This window comes from Uranotaenia lowii, chromosome 2, assembly GCF_029784155.1.
Source record: "Uranotaenia lowii strain MFRU-FL chromosome 2, ASM2978415v1, whole genome shotgun sequence".
Classification (NCBI taxonomy): domain Eukaryota; kingdom Metazoa; phylum Arthropoda; class Insecta; order Diptera; family Culicidae; genus Uranotaenia; species Uranotaenia lowii.
The window spans coordinates 269584088-269597199 of record NC_073692.1 but is presented as its reverse complement, the minus strand read 5'-3'; the positions used below and the strand labels follow the sequence as shown (position 1 = coordinate 269597199).

The window sequence follows — 13112 nt, the reverse complement described above, 5'->3', positions numbered from 1 at the left end:
CTAATCGCGTGTGCCAGTTTTTCTGGTTCTCTGGTTCTGTCAAAATCTCATTTTCACTCAACAAACATATAGAAAGGGTGGATAATGAAATGTTCGACAAATTAAGGTTTCAAAAATATTTTTTTTTATTGAAAAAAAAAGTTTTTAAAAACAATTATTAAGAATCACCAGCGGAAAAGGAATTGATGTTTAAAGAAAAACACGATAATATGGGCAAAAAAGTCAGCGTTTCAAATGGCTTTTATTTATGAAATACACAAGCTAATTTTAATTCAAAAATCTTTGTAATTGGTTTTTGGTTTGGTAAATTTTAAAACAACATTTTATTCATTTCTAAACAATATTAACTTTGTAAGTTTTTTTCGAAGAGATTCTTTAGAATCATTATGTTGCTTAGCGAAGGACTCCATCCGAAACTTCAAATAAAAATCAACACATAATTTCAACAACAAGTTTCGATAGTTAACTAAAGCATCCAAAATGTGTTCGGCTAATCCTCTAAAAACATCCCGTGCATCATTCGAAATCCGTGTCAGAGTTCTAATTATTATGATATCATAATAGTATGCTAAGTTTATACTTTGATGATTTTGTTCTACAATTTTTACCTCCAACTCGGTTATTCTGCACACCTTTAACACATCGGCATTAACTTCTAATCTGCCAATAAAACTATAGAAAAGTTCATTTCTGCAATCTTAACATTTGATGCTACGTACTTATTTTTTTTAATTAAACTTGCCGAAATTTCACTTGTGCAAATGCAAAGCCATCACCTCAACTCGTTTCCGCTTTCATTCTCAGTGTTTACTATCTCAACATTTTTGTTAAACTAATATTTCATAACATTCAGCTGGATAAAATTTTACCGTAATAAACTTAAGGAAATAGCGGAACTATTTTAAACCGCGTTATGTTTAACGAAAGAAATTCATAACTCTATCTGGTGACGCCTTGTAACAAAAACACAACGGATTCGGATGAAAGATGGCCATTTTGTAATCTTTGCTATAAACAGAAATTTTAGTAAGTTGGAATCGAGAATGGAACACAAATAGATTGAAATAAAATTACTAATTTCATTGACAACTATTTTAAAATTTAATTATAAAGTTATTTATTTTTCTTTTTTGCACCACTTTTGATTATGTGCCCTTTTAAAATGGTATTTCGTCAGTTGAATTGCATCCAAGGATGCCGAAACAAAATCAAGTGGTTTCAATGGAAAATGAACGTTGCCGCTGCTAGGGACGACCCAGGATGCCTGTAAACAAACGCGACTAGTGCGACATCTACAATTTTTAAGACGACACAGCAAACTCGACTTAACTGTCAAGTTGCCAGGGGGTTGGTGTGGTCAGTGGATATAGATTCGAACGTCCCAATCCAACTCCAGCTGATTGTAGAGCACATCTTTGAAAGTTTTTGACATAAATATCAGGAACACGCAGAAGGTCAAAAAATAATCGAGTAGCATAAATCCATCGATGAATCCTCTTTAATAAGAAAAGTGTGAAATTAAATGAAATTTTGTCATGTCACTAATCTTACGAGACATGACTGGCGAACTGTCTTATCGATACTGGTCCAGTATCAATCACATTATAAGCCGTTTCAGAGTATCCCATCACAGGTATTCGACATTTTTCGCGGACTTTTTGCGAAGTACTCACCTAAGATTGAATTATTCTCATCAATCAATTTTCTTCAAAAGTACTGGTATTTACCAAAAGTTGTACACAATGTGCGTAGATGAGGCATAGAAACGCTGTACCGATGATTCCGAAAAATAAACCTCCATTTTTGAAGGCAAGTGGTATCGACCAAAGCACGGGCCCAACCGATCCTTTCAGCATGTGCATCAACGTCCCAACGGTTCTTGAATTAGCAGAAATGGAATTATCCAATTATCGAACTTTTTTTTATCAAATTACAACTTACGTATTAGGTTTCGCGATATTCCTATGTTTCGTGGGATCATATTTATCGGTGTTGGTTCTGTGAATCAAGATTTGTGGTCACTAGTTTACACATATCTTAATTAAATCAATATCCTTTCGGTGCTTAAATTTCTCACTGGTCCAAATTTGTTGACATTATATGCGCGCGAGCACCTTCCCCAAGCGATTACGTTGTTTTGACCGGCAATTCAAATGATAGTTGGTGTGATTACGTAAAACGCCCAATCATGAATGAAAATTGATAAAGCCGTTTCTCCGTATTATCTATGAAACGACACAAATAGCACAGAATCAGATGCAGTGCTGTACTCTTATTCGTAGAGATTGCCAAAAATAAAACAGAGGTAATTGTTAACACTGGGTTTACGCGCATTTTCGGAATTTCTATAGGGTGATACGGTCAAAATTTGGTCAAGGGAAAACGCGTGTAAATCGGTGAAATCGTTTATTTAAAAAATCAAATTAAATTTCTTTTTCAAGTTTAATTAGTATTAAATTCAGGAAAAATATTCAGAGAGGCTTCAGCTTTTCCAAATCCGAACTGCCAGGCCTTACGCTTAACCCCTACCATCAAATTTTGTACAGCCACCTTGTCCACCTTCTTCGCCGCAGAAAGCCAGTTTGCCTTGAACTGCTGCTCGTCCTTAGCAGTTTTTTTGGTCTTCTTTAGGTTCCGCTTGACAATTGCCCAGTATTTCTCAATTGGGCGGAGCTCTGGCGTGTTGAAAGGGTTCTTGTCCTTGGGAACCACCTGCACGTTGTTGGCGGCGTACCACTCCATGGCCTTTTTACCGTAATGGCAAGATGCTAAATCCGGCCAAAACAGTGCAGAACAACCGTGTTTCTTCGGGAAGGGCAGCAGACGTTTATTCAAACACTCTTTCACGTAAATTTCTTGGTTGACAGTCCCGGAAGCTATGAAAATGCTACTTTTCAAGCCACAGGTACAGATGGCTTACCAAACCAGTTATTTCTTCGCGAACTTTGACAGTTTCATGTGCTTGAAAATATCTGCTACCTTTCCCCTTCCTTTTGCCGTATAAAACTCCTGTCTCGGAAGCTGCTTGTAGTCGGCTTTTACGTAGGTTTCGTCGTCCATTACCACGCAGTCAAACTTCGTCAGCATCGTCGTGTACAGCCTCCGGGATCGCTTATTTGCGGCATCTCGGAGAGAGAGGTTAGGGTCAGAGCTGCAAATTATCAGTGTCAGACAGAAAATATCAGACGACTTTGATAATGCTTAGCATGTCTATGTCACGCGATACTGATTTTTGGTCAGCGACATAAGCTTGCAATGTCATGACCAAGTTGAATGAACGACATCAAGCTTGCTATGATTTTATTCTTCTTACAGCCAACAACTACATTTTTTCAACTGTTGCGAAACTTATAACGTTAAATCCATCCCAACAGAGTCAGAAAATGAAATAGAAAGACGATCGTATGTGTGATGCGAGTGGAGTGCAAAAATGTCATTCAATATTGATCATGCTGCCTGACTGTCATTGTAGCTTGGTCATTCATCTGGTAAACGACTTTGATATTCTTTCGATAACATTGACTACTAAACGTTGGTCAGGAGAAAAGATATTTACTGAAATTTATCAGCCTTGGTTAGGGTTTCGCTTGAAACCACCGGCGACTCTCTTGTCGTCTCAGCGGCTTCCGGTTTCCGATTTCCCCCCGACCCAGACTTCTTGGCTGTCGACAAACGTGTCCCAAACACTTCAATTACATTTGTAACGGTTGATTTGGCAACTTTTAGTGATTTTGCCAGCTTTGCGTGCAAGTAGCTCGGATTTTCGCGGTGCGCGAGCAAAATTTTGATACGCTGCTCTTCTTCCTTGGACGGAATTTTGACAACTGAAGAGTGAATTTCAAAATCAAAATAGGAGCAACATTCTAAACACACACACACACTTTTAAAATGAGGGGTGTCCAGATTTTTTAAATGCAAAATTGAAAGAAATACGTCAAGTTGATATTGACCTAATTTCGAATTATCACCCTTTAACTAAGGAACCCGTCAATGGCGGATGGGTGGGATGGGTGAAGAAGCAATAATATTTAATATCACTGTAGTACTAAAGTATTTCAAATAACTAATCAATTTTCTTTAGACGACGAGTATTCAGAAACATGATGCGATATTCCTCGGTATATCAACAAAATAATGGAGTCTTGGATTGACATCATATTCACAATGTCCAAAACTGATGCTCTCTCTTTGAACCGTTAATAATGGCGCCCACCACGTCCTAGAAGTCTAAAGATAGTTTGAAAAAGGTAGTCCTCGCGCTTTAGGACCGAGGTTACCTCTGCACTCTAGCAAAGAATTTTTTGAGGAAAGGAAGAAAGGATTTAATTAGGAGACACTTTTGACTAGTGCGAAGTTTTTAGCAAATCCTGCCCTGAATGTCAAACAGTCTGAAAAAAAATAGTACAAAATAACCCAAAACATCACATAAACCGGCTTAAAAAATTTCAATATTCAATGTCTGTCGAAAATAATTACAGAAAACAATATCTGATTAGGACAATCAGAAATCATATTACTCTTCCTGTTCAAACATATAAAAAATTACTTCTAGAGATCTTAAAAAGCTTCAGTCCCACAAAGTAAAGATTTCAATTCGATTTTGCATACCCTAAACGTAGCTCTTATTTAAAATTTAAAAGTTGAACTGTTCAGTTCAACTTTCTGTCAAGACTCAAAATCATCAACCTAACTTGCTTCGAGGAGGAATTACTCTAATCGGTTAATTAATATATAAAGAGAAAAAAAAACCCTAACTCGTCTTCGGCAATGCCATTCAATTGACAATTAAAAAAAATAGCATTACCTGCTCGGAGGCAACGAGTTTTAATAGAGAAATTCTAAACGGTCTTTATTTGAATACAATCTACTTCTTCAAAAATAAACAAAATCTAAAATCACATAAGTTCACAATTAAAAACCTTATTCCAATTCTTTTTTAAATACGCTGAATTTATAATATTTAAAACTCGGTTTAACTTAATGGTCAATTTTCTACAGCAAACATCAACAAACCTGCTTGTCCTTTGAGGCAAGTAGTCCGCGGAGCATCCAAAATCTAAAATAATGTCTAAATTTTAATTTCGTTTAAGGAACTGCTTCTTATCGCATTTTATTCTGAAAAAATCTCATCTCATGCCATTTTAGGATAGATTAAATTCCAGAATAATTTTCAAGTCAAACTTTTATGAAAATAAAAACAATAAGAAATGGGGGGATCTCACCAATAACAGGCTCACAAGCAGGCTTCGGACGACTCCTGAGGTGTCACTCATAAGTGCAAGAGCAAAGCTTCACAAAGAGGAGTGGAACCCACGCTCTTCTGAGCGCTAAACCGCACACACTCTGCTCATGCTTCCCGAAAAATAAATGTTCGACACTCACTTACATGAGTGATGTGTGCTCCGTCAGTGTAGCTCTTAGAGCGTGCTCTTAGGGAAATTAAGTGTGTTTTTAGGAAACCGTCCTTCCCATCATCTGCATAGCTTTGCATAGCAGCGCTTTGAAAGCAAAGCGTGCAAGCGCTTGGTGCCGAGGTTCAAATTCCAATGGTTTAATGAAATTTATGTAATGTAAAGTAATCGTTTACAAATACTCAATTACATATATCTACATTATTATGACAATAGATAAATGGGGAAAATTTCATTATCAAATTAAAAAAAAAACTTGTACGTAGGTACATTTTGATGACTGTTTGATGTCACTTGACTTGAAATTACATAAAATATCTGGCATTGCCATTTTTTTAGATCTCTGGGAGATTTATATGGAATATTTAAGAATTTCACAACTCGCTGAAAATCACATGTTAATCATTTGAATATTCATAATGCATATTAAACTATGTTTCGGAAAACCGACAAAGTCCCACAAAGTCAATTTTTGGCTAAAAATCTTGAACTACGGTCTCCCCACAATCATTAGTCACTTTACGTTTCTTTTTCCCACTAATTTTTCGTTTATTCGGGTGTAAGTAGACCAAATATCTAGTTTTGCGTGAATTTTAGTCAATAATTACTTCCTCTTTTAGTTCAAGTACCGCCAAACGGGGCATCATGTTATTTCGAGGTTAGATGCAACATTTGATTACTACAGCCCGGTTTTATTTTTAATTTTATATAATGCAATCAAGTTAGCATTTAATGCCTACAAAACGATGATGAAATAATTTCTCACATCTTAAGTTAGTATTTTAAAGTTTTTCATTTTCATTCAAATTTTTAAAAAATCTCCAATACATGTACAAATTTTCTGTCTGGGGTAACATGCAACAAAATGTAAACCGAAGAGACCTTGTAAATCTCGTTTCCATGAAAAAAATGATTGTTTTGCATCACGCGTTTTTCAGCATTGAAATTTCATTCATCCAAACATTTAATTTTATGATTTCAGCTAGTAGATTTTTTTTTTAGTTTTTTTACCCCTAAATGTATGCAGCATCTTTATGTTCACAAAAAAAATCAAAAATTAGTTTCAACAGTTCCTAAATTTACTGCAATGGTGTGTTTATGCGTAATGGTTTTTATGGCATCAAAAATTTATCAAAAACAATACATTTATATACTTTTTCATAAGATTTTTCATTTAAAACTAAGTTTGTTGCAAGTTACCCCTTTTTCTTAGTATAGTGAAAATCGGATGTTTTTTGAAAATTAACAATAACTGAAAAAACCAATAATTTTTCTCACTACGCCAATTTGATATCCCATCAACCTTAAAACTTTTGATGCATAAAGGTCATTATAATCTGTGGACGTGGGTTATTTAGAAGCCATTTTAGTTGAAAAGTGTTGCATGTTGCCTTAGTTAACGGTATTTTATTATTCAAAATTTTGTTAAAAAATAACATAATTTACCGAAACAATTAAGCGTTTTTCAAAAACGCATATATTGGTCAAAATTGTAGCCCGTAACAATTGTTAGTCACATAGAAGTTCATGACAACGACTTGTTTCTAGCAAACATTTAGGGGCATTCTTTGCTAGTGTATGCTAGTAGGTATTGATTTTATTTCTATCTAAATCCAAAAAAAATTTGTTGATAACACCCTCGACACTAGCAAGCGGACTATAAAATTAACTTTCAATGTTCAATCAGCACCACTATACAGCAGATGACTTATGCTAACCTTACCACCGTGGGGGAGCAATTTAGTTTTACCGGTAAAAAAGTTTCGGATCGGTTCTAAGCGTCACTTGTTTGGTTTGTTGTTTGATAGAAACTTATATTTAACCAAAGTGTATTAGAATATATTGTTCTCATCTGTCCGGCTTGATGTTATTATCTTTTGATCCATCTTCCAAAAAAACAGCTAGATGCGAACCAAAGCGAACAGCACCATCAATTAATTAATTTGACGCACATTGTGTAAACCTTAAGAGTACTCTTTAGGAGACGCTCTTATAGAGCGCTCATTTCAATTTTGAGTGTTTTGTGAGTGGCGAAAAACGCTCCCTGTGTGTATTGTCACTCCGCTCCAATCGACCACTCTTGCTCCGCTCACAACAAAATTCAAAGAGCGGAGCTGATTTTCACACCGCTCTTGTTGGGCTCTGAAAAGAGTCCGAAGCCTGCTCACAAGGAACCCGTTTCAGCTTAGCAGTATCATCATTGAAACTTCTTCCAGTAGCCGCTCTATCGCCTCTTGTTTATCTGCTACACACTTAATATTTTCTCCTGTGGTCGTGACGTCAACTGCTGAAATTACAGGACGATATCAGGACACAAAACACTACAGGAAAAAAAACTGTCAAAATCACTTGTAGGTTCGAAACAGTTTTTTTTTCTGTGGTGTGCAGGAACGTTTCGCAATTCTTCTGTAGGCTTGAGATCATTTTTCTTCTGGGATGTAGGAATTTATTTTGAAGAAAATAACACCTTTTCTATGAAAAGCACATTTATTTATACCTAAGTTTAATCAGGTATTCTAAAAAATAATGCTGCTGGTCCTGATGATTGTTTTCATTTGCCCGATATTTTGTCTGAAATAAAATGATTAGATGCTTACTATTTTTCCAGTTCGTCAAGCATTATTTAAAGAAAAAAAAACCTGATTCAATAACACCATAATGCTGCTGATTCCAGCGGTTCTTTCGATGGTTCCAGTGGTTCACCAGGTTATTTGAAATCATGCTCTTGGTGTTCAGCTCCAGCAACCTGGTTAGATTTGAATGCTGCGTGCGAGTGCCAGTTTCTCGACCTGGTTGATTTTAGCTTGACGACTATTGATCTACCGCACAAGCAGAAACTAAACGTGACATCACGCACAAGATAGAAAAGGATAAACTTTAAAAAGCGCGACAGGAAACTGAAGCTAAAGTTCCCCCGTGATGCAGGACGATTGTTAGAGTACCTGAGTGTTCGTAGAAAATTCTTTCCAGATTTCAGCGTCTCGAGATTAAAGGGGATTCCCATTCGAATTTCGTATAAATTCAACAATTACCCTGTGGCTCGGAAAGCCATTATTTCGAGGAGAAAATTGCATTCTTAGTGTGCACTAAGTATCCTCCGGAATAGCAGTAGAAGATTCTTCGTTTCGATAATATTTTGGATGTAAAGCAACTTTATCTAGCTTTTTATATTTTTGCTTATTAAATTGGCACGAAAAAAACTCCTATCTTGCAAGTCCACATCCAATTTCCTTGATTCTCATCATTTATACAAATAATGCAAATAAATTTAAGTTAATGTTGGTGGCATAAATAAAGACCAAATAAGATCCAGCTTTCATTTGAAAATACAGAGAACAATGTGCGGTACTCATCTGTTTGTTTTGTAGTTTGCTTATTCTTCTTAGCCTAGTCATTCATGTACTCCTGAAGATGTGTAAAGTTGATGATCTTGCCTATTGTGGTCTTAATTGTTCATTCTTAAATTTGCTTTGGACACAATTTGAATTTCCATTTCATGACCATATATGCGTTTCCGGGAATCGAGAAATCTGACAATCCTTCTCCCGGGAGTTCCGGGATCCCGGGAAAAATTTAAATGAAGTTTTTAACACTCTACTGCATACAAAACCTTATCTATACCTATATGGTATTTTTTAATTTTTAATCAGTAGTATTGCAAAACCCTTCAAACTTTTTCAATGCCTCAAAAATTCAATATGCAATTATAAAATCCAAGACAAAAACAAAGTACTTTAACCGAGGGATTGCAGTGGAGAGAGAATTCTTTGCAATAGGAATGGTAATGATCAAAATTCAACAACTGCTTAACAAATCGCAACAATTTGCATTACAATTAGCACATTTTCACTCTCTCTGAGCACCGGTTTCTCTCATTTTAACTTAACACGATCGTCGCCACGTCACCCATATTCGGCAGACGGGTGTATTTCCTGGGGGGCCCGTCACATCAAAAAGCAGGTGACGCTCTCTTACTCAAGTAAGCCGCTCAGTTTAGCCACGCGTTGCAAATCTGGGAACTCTCCCTCTTTTCTTTCTCGCTCCCAGAATTTCTTTGGAACTGGCTGGTAAAACTACTAAAATGAGCGTGGCGACGAACGTGTTAAAACTTCAAAATCTCTCTAACAAATTGCCAAAATCTATCTACTGATTTTTCACTATGGATAGAAGTTGGTATGCTTTACTTCAGGTTATTCATCAAATCTTGTAAATTTTAAGATAATTATCCTTTTGTCTCAAAGTATGTCATTCCTTTGCCGATGATTTAGCTACTTCTAACAGTTAGAAAAACGGAAGTTCTAGATAATGAGTGTTGCAAAGCAGAAATTAGAAACTTTAATAGCGTTTCTTTATTGGAATTGTTTGCTTTTATGGATTCTTTGTCACTTAGTATAGGAACAAAAAAAACTTTGTTTATCAAATTCAATTTATTAACCAGTTCCTAGAAGAAAAAAAAAAGTTTAAGTCTAAGCCATAAATCAAGGTAGAACTATAATAATCCTTCCTCAATCTGATACATTTTTCCAATTTTAGATCGAGTATAATTTTAGTGATTTAGCACTTTTTATTGCATGCGAGAATTCTCGGGATTTTTGGCGTTTCTCGAGATTTGAGAATTCCCGATTTTTTTTAGTCCCAGGAATTCTTGGTCGAAAATTCCCGGGTAGAACACTCTAGACACAATTACCAAAAAAATTGAGAAATTATCTTATTTCACGATTTTAAAATTTTGCTGTCAAAAACTTGCATCTGATTTTCTTGGGCACAACCTAATCCAAATCATGAATTGCAAATCGGGAGCTGTAAGACCTGAATTTTACAGAAATATTACGAAAATGGTCTGAAAACTGTTTGGATTAATCCCGTTACATTGTATTAGTTTTCGAATACTGAGGGTCTTCAGATCGATGCAAGAGAGGAGAAGACAAAAAGCTTGAACCGGATAAAACGAGCTTTAAACACATCCCGGCAACGCTACACGATTTGTCAATGTATCGTGTGACCAACATCTTTTAAATATGTGCTCGTGAATCTCGTTTTTAAGCTTTTTTCCTCAGATTTGAGCTTTTTTTGCCGTGAGAGCACAGGAGATGAAAACGTAAATCTGAGGAAAAAAGCTTAAATCTGTCAAAAAAAGGGGAAAAAGGGGAAATCTGAGAGATGTGCTCCACACGGTTTGAATAACATTCCCGGGCTCTGTGTTGTTGACACGATACATAGACAAACCATGTGTTGTGGCAGGGATCTGGGTACAGTATACTTTTCAGCGTATTTTCGGCACAGAAATTTGCTATAAAGGCATTGGATTCTTGCAACCTTTTCAATGGGTGTAGGGTGTAGTTTTTTTTTTATTAAATTCGAAGGCATAAGGATTGAAGTGTGCTACACGCATGTTTATGTTAACGATTATTTTTATTTGTAAATTGCAACAATATCCAGTATACTAAAATAGGTCCCGACTACACACACGAATGTTCCAAATAGTAGAAGTATGGTATCTTTAAACAGGCGCCACTTGAGCAAACCAAGGCCATTAGGCCATCGGAAGACGAGGTCAATCGTTGCCGGAACAATAACACCCAAAATCGACGAACTAAGTGATCCCACAAGCCCTACGAAGGGTTCGATTTCCGGCGCACCAATGGCGATACCAGCCAGAACGATCACAATCACAAATCGCAAGCAAATTTGTGCCAAATTATGATGCTTGGGAGAAAATCTCTGCTTCACCTGCTCCCAAACGATCTGCATCGGGACGTAGAAGCTCAGGCCGAGAGTAACGATCATTGCCGTGGCGGACAAAACTCGAGTTGATTCGGCCAGTGTGCTGTTACTCGGCAGATTCAGAGTGACAGAACCCTTCACCTCTTCACCGTACTGAGCGTAACCGACGAATCCCATAATCGAGTAAAGAATCGTAAGGAACGATATGGCGCTGTTGATAACCCCCAGTGGGCTACGCATATGCTCAGGATGTTTCATATCGTTCTCGACCGGAAGAATGTACTTGATGCCTTGAATGGCAAACAGTGCGCCGCTAAAAGAGAAGAGGATAAGACGGTGTTCTATTTGCGTAGTTTAAATGCTGTTAAAGTTTATACCTTGAAAAGGCAGGTAAAGTACTCCACTGGGGCCATAAATTTCTACCCTTTAAGGAAATGGGCTCACTAAAGATGAAATAGAAAGTGATTCCAATCGATGCCATTATTAGAGTTGAAGATACTACCGAGAAGGGTACCAAATATTTCAATACTCTAACCTGCGTAATAAAAATAACGGGAACCAGTATCATAAGGATGTAGATTCGGGTATCCCAGTCGATTCCCTGCTGGTTAAAAATCACATCTTGGAATGACTTGGCACTAAATATGAGGTATAAGCTGAAGGACAGCATACTGTGCACCAGGATCATAACATCGATCATCCGTCTGAAGCAAATTATACAGTAATCAGATTAAAAATAATGAGACTATATAAATTAAACTCACGAAAAATATTTTGCAAATGGTCTCACTGCTGGAGGACCCTTCGAGAAAACGTCGACTGCGGTTTCGGAAAATCCCAACTTCGGAATACGACTTCGCCTGCAAGCCTTTTGGGAAACATTCACCTGTTAAAGGATAGTAATTCGAATAACTATAGATATTTTTCCCAGTTGACTAAATTTTACCAGTAAGTGAACACAATGAGCGTACAAGCCACAAATGACGATTGTCCCAACGGTTCCGAAGATAAGTCCACCGTTCTTTATTATCATTGGCATAGCCATTATTCCCGTTCCCAGCGATCCTTTAATGACGTGCATCAACGTTCCCAAAGTTCTGAAAGGATTTTAATTGATTTACTTTCTAAATCCAATTTTCCATATTATTAAAAAAATTTAAAACTTCCACAGAAGAAAACATGGGGCATACTCACGAATTTGGTTTCTCTACGTCGCGATGCTCAAATGGATTGTAATCTTCTTCATCATCTTTTCTGTATGAAAAATATCGAATATAGAATTTCAACAGTTGATCTTAAATATTTTTAAGCTGTAAATCTATCGTACCTGTGCAATGATTCCACTGAAGCACTCATTTCGGCGCAAGACTTAAGAAACCAATCGCATCCGTTCAGCAGTCCAAACTGGCTATGGTCGCAACCTGCAAATCAACTCAGACAAAAAAACTGGCATTGGTTTGAATAATTTTTCCCCCACTTTACCTGAACTGTCTTGAAACGAGTTGATATTCAACAAGTTGACCAACGGGAGAGATAGTACCTGTTTCGAGTCCACTTCACAGCTTCTCCACTAACAAAAATTTTGACTGCAGGAGCCATCAACGGAATGCTGGAAACCACCCGTCTTTTTCAATCGATTAATTATCAGCTACCAGAATTGTGCCCGTGCAATATCACTGACATGATCTTATCTGTGATGCCTATTGAGGTACCTATTCTATCACAGAGAAAAATTACTGTTCAATCGTGTTTTCACTCTCGGACAGATGCAACTGGTATCAAAATATCAATAACAAGGGTAGCGGCACATTCTGATAAACTAAATTCAATCTGTATCCGAGATACCAGATGAATCTTTGACGTTTTGTAATTAGGAAAAAATGTAAACAAAAGGGTGAGAAAACTTACGAACTTATTTTACTATCACTTTTTCCTTCAGATATCTCTTAAGAAGTAAGTAGAATCAATTTTCAGGTC

General features: G+C 36.7%; 1 protein-coding gene across 1 annotated transcript; it reads right to left on the bottom strand.

Moving 5' to 3' along the window:
• Positions 1 to 10823: 10823 nt before the first annotated feature.
• LOC129744166 (proton-coupled amino acid transporter-like protein CG1139) lies at positions 10824 to 12530 on the bottom strand. Its single transcript, XM_055736580.1, has 6 exons — positions 12463 to 12530; positions 12330 to 12389; positions 12082 to 12232; positions 11900 to 12021; positions 11513 to 11839; positions 10824 to 11448 (listed from the first exon to the last, which is right to left on the bottom strand). The coding sequence occupies exons 1-6, from the start codon at positions 12489 to 12491 to the stop codon at positions 10824 to 10826; spliced, it is 1314 nt and encodes a 437-aa protein (XP_055592555.1). The 5' UTR covers positions 12492 to 12530.
• Positions 12531 to 13112: the final 582 nt, after the last annotated feature.

Coding starts and splice junctions, on each gene's coding strand:
- LOC129744166 (XM_055736580.1), bottom strand. CDS start 12,491: ATGAGTGCTTCAGTGGAATCATTGCACAG. Junction 12,390..12,462: donor TCAGTGGAATCATTGCACAG/GTACGATAGATT, acceptor TTTTTCATACAG/AAAAGATGATGAAGAAGATT. Junction 11,449..11,512: donor ACTTTACCTGCCTTTTCAAG/GTATAAACTTTA, acceptor CTTCTCTTTTAG/CGGCGCACTGTTTGCCATTC.